A 16,088-nucleotide genomic window follows, 5' to 3' on the forward strand; every position below is an offset into this window, starting at 1 on the left:
AGTAGTTTTGGAACAAGCTATTATATTTTAATTAAAGAAAACAAGCAGTAAATAGGGTCAGTTCATGTTGACTCTTCTTCAACAATCAAAAACTCCCCCAATCCGATGATTAAAAATAGAAACTAATATTAGTGATGTGAAAATATCAATGCTGATATTTAGCACATCTCATTGAGTCAGTTCTTGTTTTGGAGGTCAAAACTGTGATGCCAATCAATTTGGGGCAGTCGCACTCAACTGAATAAGCCCAATAAAGATCAAGGTAACACTTTATTTTCGATAGTCCACTTTAGACATTCTACTAGTAACTTTGCAAATGCATGTCAACTAACTCTCATTAGAGTTAGAGTATTATAAGACTGTCTACTTAATATCTGCAACACTTTATTTTGATGGTCCCCAAATAAACATTCTAATAAGTAATTTTCAACTACGTATAATATAACAGTCTACAGTCTACTAATACTCTGCTGAGAGTTAGTTGACATGTAGTTGAAAAGTTACTTATGGTTAGTAGAATAGACAGTGGACCATCAAAATAAAGTATAACCAAGATCAGAGATGAATAGCAAATGTAGACAAGCCTTCTGTCATTCCTAGTATCTTTGTCATATCACACAATGATTCCAAACACCACACAAGAGCATTCTGGGTTTGTGAGACAGCCGTTTTGAGCTCTTTGATTCAACACCATCCTCTGTCAAAACGCAGGCATACCCTCAGTCGCTCTCCGACTAACACATTTATACGCATACTAAATCAGCCAGCTCAATTAACAACTGGCCAAGCTCTCATCCAGCTCATCCATCCGTTCAGCAGCTGTTTTTTTCCCCTCAACCATCTGTTAGACTTTTCACCATATTAAGTGCTTCCCTCTGCGACATGCAGAGGTCAGACACTCAGTCCCTCCTCCTAAAAACTGTTATCTACCAACCCATGATTTTATTTTAATCACATACTGGACATATCGCAGGGCTTGTTTATTCCTTAAGGTTCAAAATTACTGCTTCAGTGTAATATCGGTTGGTTCTTCTAGATGTCAATTATGCCAATCAACCGTACAGACGAAACAAACACTACAAAAACCGGACAAAGAAATGTGAATAGAGATTGGATGAAAACAATACATAAACTAGGACACACACAATCACTTCTGCAGTATATTACAGTATGAATACATAATGACTGTAAATATCTGTGCTTCGTTCAGCCTCTCACATCTTTTGGCATTGATTCTGCTTCTTTATCACAAGCCAAAGACCTCACCATCTATCCTTTCGCCCCATCATCATCATCATCATCATCATCGGTGGTCACTCAAGGCAAGTATGACTGTCCTCTCTAATGGGTTGTCTACTTGTGGGTCTTCAGATGGCTGTAGAGGCCAATTGCTGGTGGTTGAGCCTTTTTGTCTTTCTCCTCGTGAAATTTGTCTCTGCGGCACAGCGGAGTTCTATTTCATGATGTGCAGCACCTTTCTGGACAGATTTCTTCCAGGAGCTCCTGTCCAGTGCAATGTGTTCCCAGTTGCTTGATGTGATGTGACCTTGATCTTTTCCTTGTAACGTTTCTTTTGCCCACCAGTGGCTCCATGACCTTCCTTCAGCTGGGAGTACAGGATCTGCTTGGGGAGACGTGTATTGGACATGCAGATGACATGGCCTGTCCATCGAAGTTGGTACTGCATTATTATAGTGGTGATGCTGGTCATGTTGGCTTCATTCAAGATGCTGGTGTTCTGCCATTTGTCCTCTCAGCTGATCCTCAGGATCTTTCGTAAGGATCTTTGATGATATTGTTCCAGGGCTCTCAGGTAGCTGCTGTAGGTGGTCCATGACTTGACTCCATGCAGCAGGGTGGGGAGGACAACGGCTCTGTAGACCAGGATTTTAGTTTAGTTTAGGCTATAAGTCTCTGACTTTGAAGACTCTTTTCCTGAGTCTTGTGTAGTCTCCACTGGCACAACTCAGGCGATTGTTGACCTCAGAGTCGATGTCAGCTTTTGAGGAAAGAAGGCTGCCGAGGTAAGGGAAGTGGTCCACATTTTCAAGAGATATAGGATAGAGGACCTGGGTCTTCTTGATGTTTAAGGTTGGGCCCAGTGCCCGGTTGCATAAAGCACCTTAAGTTTTTCCCTTAAGTATGATACTTAAGGGGCGATTTCCCCTTACCTAAGAGAATAACTTAAGGGTGTTGCATATAATCTCTTAAACGGTTCTCTTAGGTAAGGGAAACATTTAAGTGTTTCACAACAGCAGGATTCATGTTATAAAAGTCTGTTGTTGCCATAGATACGCAAAACACTAACACTAGCAATTTCGCAGTTTCATCAAATAAAGTAGGCTAGGATATCGGAATGGATAAAGAAAACAAAAAAAGAAAGCCTAATTGGACAGAGGAGGAGAAATGCAAAAAAACGCAGTGCTATTCACCTTATTTTTAACGGAAATACGGACGCAGCCAGTTGACGGTATTTTGTGCGAGACTTCCGGTAAGGCACTTCCGGTCACTGGCGAGCGTTGTTCGTAACAACAAACTCATCGTTATGGCTTCGAGGAAGACCGGGATTGTTTGTGCAGTTAGAGGTTGTCATAATAACTGGCACAAAAGAAAGATTTACTTGGAGCAGGAGTGTTTTAATCATCGAATTATTGACATTTTAATAATCAGGCGCCCTATACGACCGGCGACACACTGGCTGCGTGGCGTTTCTGTTGCGTGGTGTTTTCTATGTCTTTGCACACCAGAAACGTCTCTGACGAGGCGTTGCTGCTGCTAGGTGACATGATAAGCCTCATTGGTGATATATTCGACATATGGGGAGAGAGTTGTGGAAGGCACTTAATGTTAAACATAAATATATAGCAGCAAAGACAACGTCGGCAAAATAGGCTACAGAATATTTCGTTCTGTATTGACAGGTGCAATATTTGAAAATCGATAATATATATATATATTGTTACATTTAGGCTATATCTGCATTTATGTCAAAACCTAAATTCAAACATCAAAATGTCATTAATTTGTATTCATATCAAAATGACATACAAACATATTTTCCTATTCTATTTTGCCTGGAAACGCTTGCGTGTCGCGTGAAAAATAGGCATCGATTCTATTTCTAGCATGCACGCATTTTCCCTGAGACGCGTGTCACGCAGGCAGTGTGCAAGCTCTAAATAACCTGTTAACATGGGAGCCGAAATAACGTCTCCGGTTACTTTCGTAACCTCGGTTCCCTGAAAGGCAAGGAACGAGACATTACGGATGTCGTATATGGGAACTCCTCTCATCCTTCACTTCCGCTGAAATCTTATAGGCTAACGCCAGCAGAGCTGGCCAATTGACGCAAATACGCAAATACTGAAACACCGTTGCAGTTATAATGCAAGTGCAGCGTCAATTCCCTTCAGAATCGAACAACGCTAAATTAATAGCGAACACGGCGGCGAGCGTAATGTCTCGTTCCTTGCCTTTCAGGGAACCGAGGTTACGAAAGTAACCGGAGACGTTCCCTATCAAGGCTACGGAACTCGACATTACGGATGTCGTATATGGGAACTGTATAGAATCCCGCCGTGGCAGCAAACTACTGAACAGACCCAATACAAACCTCGCCCCCAGAATGGAAGTGCCTGATAGGCCGAGATTGACAAATAGCGAACCTCTAACCTCTGATAGGTCCAAAGGGACCAATCACAGGAACACACCAACACTACCGGAATTTGCATATCCCGAGCAGTATAACTGGGGGAAGGTTGCACTGTAGACCAACAGGGCAACAACAACAACAGAGAAGCCAACGCATAGCGGTGACAATAGTATAACACACAAATAGCACACAGAACAACTCATGAGCAAAGCGCAGAGCTGCTCTCTTAATGCTGTGTAAGCGATCAACTCACCGAAAGCACTCGAGACGCTACAGAGGGTAAATCCAACTTATAAAATCTGGCAAACGTGTTCTGAGAAGACCAGCCAGCCGCAAGACATAAATCCTGAATAGACATACCCTTAGTCCAGGCCCACGAGGAGGCAATCGCCCTAGTCGAATGGGCCTTGATGTTCAGGGGACATTCCTGTCCCAGGCAATCATAAGCCAAAACAATAGCGTCCACGATCCAGTGAGCAAGCCTCTGTTTTGAGACCCCCCGTCCCTTGTTGCATCCACCAAAGCACACAAACAGCTGGTCCGATTGTCGAAACGCTGCCGAGCGAGAAATGTATTCTCGGAGCGCTCTGACTGGGCAAATAGCACTCTGAGCATCCGAACCCTGAGAGGTTGATGGCTCAGCGGACAGGGCAGGCAGAGAAACGATCTGCGCTCTGAACGGGGTATTGAGCGACTTAGGAACGTAACCCGGTCTCGGTCTGAGAGTAACATTACAGTTTCCCGGTCCAAAGCGAATACAATCTTCACTTACAGAGAAAGCCTGTAAATCCCCAACCCGCTTCGCCGAGGCGAGAGCGAGAAGCAGAGCCGTTTTAATCGATAGCTCCTTAATGGCAATCGAGGCTAGGGGCTCAAAAGGCGGTCGTGACAAAGCCTCCAAGACCAAAGCTAAATCCCACGGCGGCACAGAAGGCGGCCGTGCAGGGCACAATCTCCTAGCTCCCTTGAGGAACCGTGTCACCGACGCATGTCTACCGATAGACTGTCCGTCAACAGGGGGGTGAAACGCGGCAATAGCGGCCACATAAACCTTCAGAGTGGATGGCAGGCTCCCTTCATCCATCCTATACTGAAGGAAGCGTAGAATATCCGACACAGAACAGTCCGCTGGGTCTATACCGACATCCTGACACCATTTAGAGAACACACCCCACTTCAGAGCATACAGGCGCCTGGTGGACGGAGCTCGCGCCTCCGCGATGGTATTCAAAACCCGCGAGTGCAGCGCGTCCCGCCCGCTCAGCGACCCTGTAGCGGCCACACATGGAGGCTCCACAGCGCGGGGCTGGGATGCCAGATCGTTCCGCTCGCCTGAGACAGAAGGTCCTTCCTGAGCGGGATCTCCCATGGCTGCCCTGCTAGCAACTCTACCAAATCCGCGAACCAGGGCTGATTCGGCCAGTTCGGGGCTACCAGAGTCACCGCCGCCTTCTCCTCCCTGATTTTGCACAACACCATGGGCAAAATTTTCACCGGAGGAAAGGCATAGAGACAGACTCTCGGCCATCGCGCAGTCAGCGCGTCCACCTCCCGGGGGGAACGGGACAGCGAGAAGAACATCTGACAGTGCGCGTTCTCGCTCGTTGCAAAGAGGTCGACCTCCGCCCTGCCGAAACGATTCCATATCAGCTGAACCGTCCCGGGGTGAAGCCTCCACTCCCCCTGGGGAATCCCGCTTCTCGAGAGCATATCCGCCCCGCGATTTAGAACACCGGGGATGTGCGCCGCTCTCACCGAGAGGAAAAACCGGTCCGCCCATAGCAGAAGGGATTCCGCCTGCCTGAATAGGGCTTTGGAATGTACACCGCCTTGGCGATTTATGTACGAAACCACGGAGGTGTTGTCTGTCCGAATCAACACATGCCGCTGCTCCAGCTGAGACCGGAAGGTTTTTAGAGCTAGAGAGACCGCTTCCAGTTCCAAGCGATTTATGTGCCACTCCATCTGCTTCTCTGACCACCGACCCGAGGCGGGCTTGCCCAAGCAGACCGCTCCCCATCCGGTGGATGAAGCGTCCGTCAGGACCTCCACTCGCTGGGTCACTAAGCCCATAGGGACCCCTGAGCTGAAGAGATCTGGGTTCCTCCACGGGGCCAGGGCGCGGGCGCATCCGCTGGTGACCATAACGCGCCTGTGGCCAGAATACCACGCGCTCGGGGGAACGCGCGCTTTCAGCCAGTGTTGAAGCGGTCTCATATGCAGCAGCCCCAGATGACACACCGAAGAAGCCGCTGCCATCCGTCCCAGTAGTCTCTGAAACTCTTTCAGTGGGACGAGCCTGCCAGGTCTGAAGAGACCGAGAGAAGAACTCAGAGCCTCCGCTCGCTCGGGGGAGAGGCGCGCTCTCATTCTCACCGAATCCAAGCACACTCCCAGGAATGTTATCGTCTGGCTCGGTGTGAGCACACTTTTCTGGACGTTCACCCTCAACCCGATGTCCCGTTCGCTCGGGGGAACTGGTTCTATAGCCTTTTTCTCGAGCAAGCTGCACACTTCCTGCCTCAGCACGCGAGCGTTTTGGGGCAAAGTTAATGACTGAATTACGCCGCGAAAGCGGGGTGGTCTGCGTTTGAACTGAAGTGTGTACCCGCGCCGAATTATATTCAACACCCACGGCGAAATGCCCGGAATAGCTTCCCACGCTGCCTGGAAACGACTGAGCGAGGGCTGATCTAAACCTGCGGTCATCGCCGCTGCGGTCATGGCCGCTATGTGAGTGTTGGGGGTAGTTATTGACCGTGACTCTGCGCTGCTCGAGGGCAGGGCGGGTAACACAGTGTGTGGTGCAAGAGGAGAAAAAAGCTCTGTTTGTGAAGTAGTAATTTGCTTTATTTGAACAACATTCACAACATTTACACACACAGAACAACTGCACGCGTCGCTCACAGAACTCTGAGGGACGAAGTGCACTAGAGCGCGCCGCTTGCACGCGGGGCCGGCCTGGCGCTTTTTCCTCCTCTTGCCCGAGCGGTCAGGACGACTGCTTGGGCCTGGCAGGGGACGCGGTGGGCTTTCTGCGCGGGCTCCTCTGCGTCCTCCTGTTACCCGCCCCTTGCCACGGACCGCTGCGGCCTTTACGGGCATCCTGTCCCGGGCGGGGCGCTGTCTGTCTTCTGGCCGCAGCCTGGGGTTGGCGGCCTGAGGCTGAGGAAGAACGAGAGCGCGGCTGCGGCTGCGGCGGCGGCGGCGGCGCCCTTCGCGGAATGACGTGGCTCATAGCTTTGGCCTTTTTCTGCGTCTCGGAGTAACGCTCGGTTACTTTCTCCATGGCGTCTCCGAACAGGCCTGCAGGGGAAATGGGCGCGTTCAAGAGCGTCTTCCTGTCGGCTTCCTGCACGTCTGACAGGGTGAGCCACAGATGCCTGTGGAGGACCACGAGGAAACCCATAGAACGGCCGATCGCCTGGGCCGAGCGCTTCGTGGCCAGGAGCGCGAGGTCCGTGGCCGAACGGAGATCCCGGATGGCGTCAGCGTCAATAGAGGCGGCGCCATCCAGAGACTTCAGCTGCTTTGCCTGGAGCACTTGGAGAAGGGCCATAGCGTGCAGCGCGGATACCGCCTCCCCCGCGGCACCGAAGGCCTTGTTGGCCTGGTGGGCCGTAAATCTGCAGGCTCGGGACGGCAGGCTGCGGTCCGAGCCCAGGGCGGGAGCCGACGGGCAGAGATGAGCGGCGACGGTCTCCTCGACGGGAGGGATGCCGAGGTAGCCGTGGTCCCCCGCCTCGTCCACGGGGGCAAACATAGCCTGGGTGGAAGTGAGGGTGCGCGCCGATTGCGGGGCCGCCCACGACTTCACCACGTGCTCATGCACGTCGGGAAAAAACGGTGTTCCCCTTTTCGAAGCGGCCTGACGGCGGCTCGATTGTAGGAACCACGTATCCAATTTGCTCTTAGATGGTTCATCAGGAGCTTTCCAGTCGAGGTCCAGCTCCTCGACGGCCTTAGAGAGGACACGGAAGAGCTCGTCCTGCAGGTCCGCAGGGGTGTCCTGCTCCGCGGCCGCCAGCGGTGCGGCCTGCTCCGCACCCCAGTCGTTCTCGGAGGCTGACAGCGACATGGAGTCGTCCTCCTCACTCACCCCGAAAGAAACGAAGTCAGCGACGTCGCGAGGGGGTTGAAAGGTGGGGTCGGGGAAGCTCACCGGGGAGCGAACCTCGACTCTACGGTTGGGGGGGGCTACCAGCGGCTCAAAGGCGGCGGTAGGCCCAATTCCCGCTGCTGCGCGAGCCTCGTCCCTCCTGGCTCTGAGGGCTCGAAGGGATAAATCCGCGCAGTGGTCGCAGGACCCTCCGTCCCCGAGGGCTGACTCAGCGTGGGCCAGCCCCAAGCACGCGATGCAGAACAGGTGCGTGTCGGGGGGGGCGATGGGGCCCGAGCATACGTTGCAAGTAGTTGCCATCGGATGCAGGAGACAGTGCGAGTATCTCCGACGCAACTTCAACGACGGCGAATAATCCAAGTTTGTAGTATCAGCTTTCTAGCACACGATTTAAGCGTGAAGAGAGAGATTCTGAAGGGAATTGACGCTGCACTTGCATTATAACTGCAACGGTGTTTCAGTATTTGCGTATTTGCGTCAATTGGCCAGCTCTGCTGGCGTTAGCCTATAAGATTTCAGCGGAAGTGAAGGATGAGAGGAGTTCCCATATACGACATCCGTAATGTCGAGTTCCGTAGCCTTGATAGGGAACGGACACGCCACGCAGCCCATTTGAAGAAACGACCGTATGTTTGTTCTTTTCATTTCGTGAACACAAGACCTACAGAAGACCACCCGATACCAGAAAAGTGGCTGGGCTACGAAGTCTGAATAAAAACTCCAAGGAGAAACAAAATCATTATAGTAACCCCTGTATAAAATCTAGTCATCATGGCATGATCATCATGGCATTTATTTTGTATGATTTATAATTATTTATAGCCATCTATGATCTACTTATTGCTATCATGTGCTTTGGTTGCATTCTGATGACATTATTAATACATTTGACATGACAAAATAGCCTACCTCCATAGATATATTAACTTAGTCCAGCGTTGGCTCGACCGTGTTTAGGGCGGTGCTGAAGGCGCCGGCGAAGTTTTGGCAATCTACCAGCTAGATGCATGAGTGTTTTCAACCAGGTCCAGAACTCGACCTGGGTGAGGCGGGGCTTTAGTTCTTTGTTGTATTCATCTGCTACGGCATGTGTAACATTTTTCTGTCAACTCTGCATAATCCTTCGCAATCGATATCGTTAGTTAGCCCAGAGAAGCGAGGAAAACGGAAGTGCCGCACAAAAACCGGAAACTGGACCCATATTTACTTCCGCGTTCGAAAATAAGGTGAATAAGCAGGTAAAGAGTGGTTGCGATGTGTGACATGGTCAAGGTCGCCGTCTAGTTTGTTAGCGATGTCAAATATTGCACGTCGATCAAATCGGTATTCTTGCAACAATTTTTCATCGCTAAGATGGTCCAAAGTGTTCTCCCTATCCCTAAAAATTCTTCTTGGCACATAATGATCTTCAGCTGGTTCCATAAATTCAGCCATGTCGTCTTATTTTTGTCCGCGTTACTCTTAAAGCTGCCGTCGGCAACATTTTTTTGATCAAATTCAGTGAAATTGGCACTATAATCCGACAGAACAACATAAATAAGGTGGTTTTAGAAAAAAAAACGAGCTTCTAACTCCACCTGGAGCGTGTTATTTGTTTTGCAAAAATCCACCGCTCCCGTCTCATCGGGTCCAATCAGCGCAGGGGGGTGTGAGATCTGACTGTCAATCACAGGTCGTGCACACGCCACAGATTCCCCCTCCCTCGCGCAGACGCGCACGTTACAATATCAAATGCACACGACACGCCTGAAGTTCGCCTGAAGATTGTACGAAGCGTGATGGCGGAGAGAAAATCTACTAACAAGCTTCCAATTCCTCGGTTATTGCTATCTATGGATAGATTAGCCAGGGCAGCCTACCTCCGAGTCCATGGTGTTGATCGATGCTGAAGAGACGCGCGCGTTCACAGAAAATCAGGTACACACGCACTGACGATGGGCGGGTGCTCGTTGATAGTGGGGGAGGGGCATGAGAGTTGTAAACATTCAAAATTTTGAAAGTCCACTCAATCTGCCAGACTTGCCGACTGCAGCTTTAAGGTTACGATTTCCAAACCTTAAGTTATACTTAGGGAAATGACCGTTAAGGGGTTTTATGCAACACTTAACGCTTTTTAAGGGATTAGCCTACTTAATTGAAAAAACAGCATTTAAGGGAAATTCTAAGTGTTTATGGCGTTTCACTTAAAGAAAAAGTGTTACTTAAGGGTTTTTTCTGCAACACCCTTAGGTTTAAGGGAAACATAAGGGCGAACTTAAGGGAAAATTACACTTAAGGTGCTTTATGCAACCGGGCACAGGGCTCTGTATACTTGGTAAAGACATTCAGGATGCCCTGGAGGTCTTCTGCGGAGTGCGCTGACATTATCGTCCACATACTGAAGCTCTGTGATGGTGGTGTAGTTGACTTTGCTCTTTGCTCAGAGTCTGCCATCAGTTCTGTACATGATTAGAAACCCTGTGGCAGCTCTTCACCAATGAGATGGAGTATGGCAGCAATGAAGATGGAAAACAGGGTGGGTGCGATGATGCATCCCTGTTTGACCCCCGTTTCAGTTTCCACCATGAAAGGTTCAGACTCTGAGAGACTGACATGCTATCATGTATAAGCCTTAGTATTCTGATATACTTGTCATCCATCCATCCATCCATCCAGTCAATTAATTCACCCATCATCTTTCTACATTTCTCTTTCTCTCAGTCTCACTTTGGATTTACTTGCTTCTTCACCAGTTCAGGTTCAAGTAGCATCTGTAAAATCAAACCTGATTGTTGTGGCAGAGTATTTCCATCTATAAAGGAAGACATGTTGGAAGCAGGATACATAGGAAGACATGAATGTCTGCTCTAATATTCACAGATCTGGGGCAAAAGGTACTCTGCTATTATAGCATATATAATCCAGCAATAAAAGGCACTGGAGCTGAACGGATAGCAAAAGAACAATAACGGCTAACAATACACCACGACTCCATTTGGAATCAAGTCACACGCTGAGAAGGGAGCTGAACCCCAACTGTAAATCATCTCCAGGCTTGCAAATACCCACCAGACAGAGCCCTTCTCAGCAGTGGAGAGTCTAGCAGTAGAGCAGTGCAGAGTGAATGTAGATGCATTCCATGATCTGGTTCCTCACCTGCAAGGTCAACTAAGAGGAGGACGTAGATCTGCAGTGAAACTGAAGCTTGCCAACAACTGCAACTTTATTCCTCCACTTTTTCATTACAGAGAGCAACTCATGAAGGATAGTAACAACAGGGACACAAGATTTTTAGCAAGGACATGCATTTCCCTGCAGCAAGAATTAAATTCAAAATTCAGTGTTCAGAATTATGTTAAGTTAACTTAAATGTTAGGTTTTATTTCATTAAACTGGATCTAAAAGCCTCACAGAGGCTGCATTTATTTGATTAAAAACAGTAACTAATAAAATATTATTACAATTTAAAATAAATGTTTTCCTTTTGAATATACTTTAAAATGTAATTTATTCCTGTAAAGACAAAGCTAAAATTTCCACATCCATTACTCTTCAGTGTCACATGATCCTTCAGAAATCATTCTAATATGTTGATTGGTGCGAATAATAATAATAATAGGTAACATTTCGTATTATTATCAATGTTGAAACAGTTGTGCTGCTCAGTGGAAACTGTTCTTTGATTCTTGAACAGCACACTTTTGAATATTTCATATTTTAAGTAGTTAAAATGCTCAAGACCTAAGTATATACTTTATAAGTATATACTCCAAATACTTTTCTTGCCTCTAGACTACTAAAACACAAAACAAACGGAACCCAAAACCCAATTAGTGCCAGACAACTGGATCAATTGCATATCTCACAGCCACAGGACAGCTTTTGTTTGTGATAAGGGTTATCGCAGAGTTTCGGGTTTGTCAGGCCAAACTTTCTGCACTCCAATAACATCGGCAGGTTATGAGGGAATCTGGAGGGGGAAGTGAAGCGATTCAGTTCCATGTCTGCCACAATCCCCTGATAATCAGCCCAAACTAAATCAATTACAGAGAACAAACGCAGGCGATGATTTCCACCACCGCCTCGCAGAGTCTCATCACAAACCTGGAGAGAATTCTGCGCTGACAGAGAGGGCCATAATGGTTCAGGGCAAATAGATTTTATTATTCATTGATTCAATCTCAGAAGCAAGGATGTGGCAAAAATCTAATTCAATTAAAATAATAACAATAATGTACAAGTCAATAACTTGATCGCATATTTGATAACACTAATGTGTTTTTTTTTATCTGTGTTTGAATTATTGCAGTTATGTGGGGGTGTAGAAGCAAGAAGAGTAGAAAAATCATATAAAGGGAATGCTAATGGAATTTCATAATTAGAAATGGGAGCCAATCCTGACGAGATCAGACAAGAATCCTCTAAAAATGATCTTAGAATCAAATTAGATCATACTGTACATATTGAAATTCCTACTTTAAGTTTAATCTTTAGTATTTTTTATTCATTAGAATCTTATTTGCACCCATAAGGATTGGATATATGAAAGAAATCCCCTTATATGCATGCATTAGTATTCCTCTTTTTTTTTACAAGTAGTATAAAGAAAGAATGAAGAGACAGGTAGGGGGAAAAAATCTATATGTTCTTTCATCCATGTGCGTGACACTTAAGGCCCTTGTCAAATACATGTCAAGTTCAAATTAAAATGCAATTTATCACTGAAGTCAGAATTGTTGTGTAATACACAGTACAGTATGTATTGCTTGTATATTGATATAATCATTTAGTGAATGTAAAAGCTGAAAATGAATTTCAAATCTAAAAAGCTATTTATATCTGGTTCATTAAAAAACAGTTGAGATCACATTAGCTAATGTGATGAAGTCTTGATCTTAACAGAGAAATTTATTCATCTAACAATCAGACCAAATTACACCCATAATCAGTATTCTTTCTTTCTCATTGGAGACAGCATGCAATATTAACTTGCAGCTGAGAAGTTGGTGAGTTTATGGTTATTAGCTACTTGAATGTGAAATTGCTCTCATTAAATAGATGGTTTGACTGTCAAGTTGGGAAATTCAGTAAAATCATTTTGTCTAAATTGGACTGGAGCGTGTATAATTGACTATAAGCGACTATTAAAGGCATAGCAGATGCCGAGTACACCAGCCGTATCCATTACACCTCAAGATGATTAAAACCCCAAACCAATAGCCCACCTATCACTCTAAGAAATTAGCCAACTGTGGTCCTGGCTGAAATTCTTTTTCACCACATCTCAGAACCTGTTTTTCCAGTAACAGCAGCATTTCAGTGATGCATTCTTATCAAGACCAACCTCTGCTCTAAAAGTAAAGATGATGTTATAAGCATCAGAAAAGAAAAGAAAAATCGTTCACCCTAAGAAATTGTGTTACATGCAACATATAAACCCCTCTATGCTGTTTTGAATGCTGTATTCATTGACATGAGGACACTGGGTGGGGTTTTTATGCTCCTTCTCATGAATATTCACTGCTTGCTTCAGCACTACAGTGCTATGATTTGGCGACTAGTAATACACATTTCGAAAGCCAACAAAGAATAACTTAAGCAGTTATATTTCCTCTAACAAGCAGTTCTTATAATACAACTAAATACACAAACATGTGACATTTATTATCGATGGAAAGCGAAGATGATATGGGGACGATGATATGGTGGGGACTTGATGTTCAGAGCATCTGACAACTTATGGCATCTCGGTATGGAGACAATTGAGCAGCAGCAGCGTTAAATGCTTTGGGCAAGTACATACACGCAGCTCACTGGATATATTAGATATTTACGCTCATATCAATATTGCAGAGCCAGAAAGTCTTGTATCATAATTGTTGCATGTGAACTGCTACTTCTAAAACTATTTTATATATATAATTCATGGGCGTTTAAAAAAATATATAAGAAAAAAGAAAAGGACAGCCTGATGCAAAAGGAGAACATTTCTATGCTCCCCTACAAAACCATCTACATACTGGTGATTCAAAGAACAAAAGCTTAATTTTTCTCAGTTACCAGAACCATAAGAAAATTCAAGAACTTTTTTCTCTAAAGAACCGACCAGTCAAGACCACTGATACAAAGTAGACTTGTTTTCTATACAAGACAATGATTATTTGCTGAAACTAAAAATAAAAACCAAACCTTTTAAGAACTTTTCTCTAGTCAATCACCTGACATTATGGGGTCCATATGAACTATAAACGCCATTAAAATAAAGTGATTTCAACTTGAGTGATCGAATGTAAATTGATTCTATCTCATACCTGCACGAGACGGTGATCTCCACTTTGGTGGCGGGAATATTCCCCGTGATAGGGTCGAACTCGCTCACTGAGGCCATGTCCTCCAGTTTATCCATAACGTCCCCTTCCATTGGCGCGCGGGACAAGAGGACACTCTCTACTTCAAACAGTTTAGCAGTTCGTGGTGCTGCAGTGCTTCCTAAAATCTCACAGCTCCAGGGAGACGCGGGAGCGCGCAGGACCGCAGCAGGGTGTCAGAAAATCAGCGTCTGTGCTGGTCGCGCGCTGGAGAGCGCAGATGCCCTGTGATGCGCTTTATCATAAGATATCAGCAATGTTACAAGAAAAAAGATGACTACACAACGGGTTTGGTTCGCTAAATGAAAAACTCAAAGAAGAGTGCAAGTGCGCGCCTCTTCTGACAGCGGTGAGATCTCTCTGTCCGTACTGTGTGGAGTGGAAAGTAAAAGAGTAGAACTCCACCCCTCGCGCATTCTTTCACATATCCGTGGCTTTGCGCTCGCTCGGCGCAGCATCACGTTATTGATCCACAGCCACGGCTCATTACTGTCTGAGCTATTTCTCACGGCGGTTAACTTCTGAAATAGCCTACAACCCTCAAACCATTCTGTAAAAACAAGGGGGAGGGGAAATTAATGCATGCTACATTGAAAACCTGTAAGTTGGTTAACTGTAAGTAACCACATAGGCTACGGTAAAACATAGCCTATAGGCTATACGGTAAAATGCATAGGGCCTATTCTTTCTAAAGAGATATGTCATTTTACAGTTAAATATTTTAAATTACCTAACAACTAACAAACTTACTTTAACAAGGATATATTTCACAGTAAATAGTTTTTTATAAGAAAAAAGAGAGAGTGCCTTGCCAGAATTGCCTGCATGAACGATCACATTTCTAGGTCATTTTAACTTTTAACACTAATGGGCAGGATTTAATAGCAAATGTCTTTATTAACTTGACATAGGCATACGGAACTGTGAAATACACAGACAAAAATGCTATACCGTAATATTTATTATAATCTCATAATAACTACAATAAAAATACAGTATGTTACAAGTAATAATTACGACAATTTAACAAAAAAATGTAAAAAAAAAAATGTCTATGGCATCTCTACTTTTTTCTAGGTAACAGAAAAAGCTTTTGTTTATAAGACAATAACTTTATACTTATAACTTAACTGATTCTGAAAATAAGTGGTTTGTTATCAGCAAATATGTCCAAAGAACTAGGATAATTATCACATAAAAACCCATTTATTTGTAGTCGGAGACAAGAATCTGAGTTTGAGCTGATAAAAAGCACAGCGTGAGACGGCCCACTTAGAGTTCTACATGCTGCAACTGCGTTTCAGCACCACGGCATTGGACAGCTCCACAATCCATTTCTCCACTGATCAGCACTAACACTAATTGCAACAACAACAAAAAATTGACTTGTAAAGACACATTCCCATTTCCCACCATAGGTGCTTGGAGTCAACGTTAATCACTTGTCAGATTTAATTACAGCCACTGTTGTCCACTCTGGCCCAATGGTGGTGACCCATTTCAGAGCTTTTCTCCGCACCTTTTTCCCTCCAAGCCACCCAGTGGGTAATTATGGGTGTTACTAGTGGAGGGCTGTAGTTGACAGCATGTGGCCTGCATTCTGACAGGACAGCATGCTGTCACAGAGATGCAGGCTTCAGCAGGGGGCTGACTGACACAATGATGTTGCACTGGTTTTGTTCATCGAGGCTTTGAAGCTTGGATGGAAGGTGTGTGAAAGTGAAAATAGAAACACTATAAAGAGAGAATGGAGTGAATATAAGACAGAACGAGAACCCTTGAATTACTCTGCTGCTCAGAATGTGTATTTCCTATCAAATGCATCTGTTATTGTTCCTCTTAAAAATGGAGAGACACTTCATTCAGAGTCTTTCCCCTTGGTTTGGATCCAATTCCACAGAGGACTTCACAGATTGACATCCAGCCCTGCCTTTTAGTCACACACACTGGTGGATCAGACACAGATGCC

General features: G+C 45.6%; 1 protein-coding gene across 2 annotated transcripts in view; it reads right to left on the bottom strand.

Annotated features, from left to right (window-relative positions):
* Positions 1-14,465, bottom strand: part of cpne5a (copine Va) — an 87,218-nt gene extending 72,753 nt beyond the window's left edge. For both annotated transcript variants that reach the window (XM_084389436.1, XM_084389435.1), the window contains exon 1: positions 14,063-14,465. In XM_084389436.1, the coding sequence (XP_084245562.1) occupies positions 14,063-14,172 (110 nt within the window). In that variant the 5' untranslated portion in view covers positions 14,173-14,465. The remainder of the gene's footprint in view (positions 1-14,062) is intronic.
* Between the last annotated feature and the right edge of the window lie 1,623 nt (positions 14,466-16,088).

Source organism: Rutilus rutilus (assembly GCF_951802725.1).
Source record: "Rutilus rutilus genome assembly, chromosome: 19".
NCBI lineage: Eukaryota > Metazoa > Chordata > Actinopteri > Cypriniformes > Leuciscidae > Rutilus > Rutilus rutilus.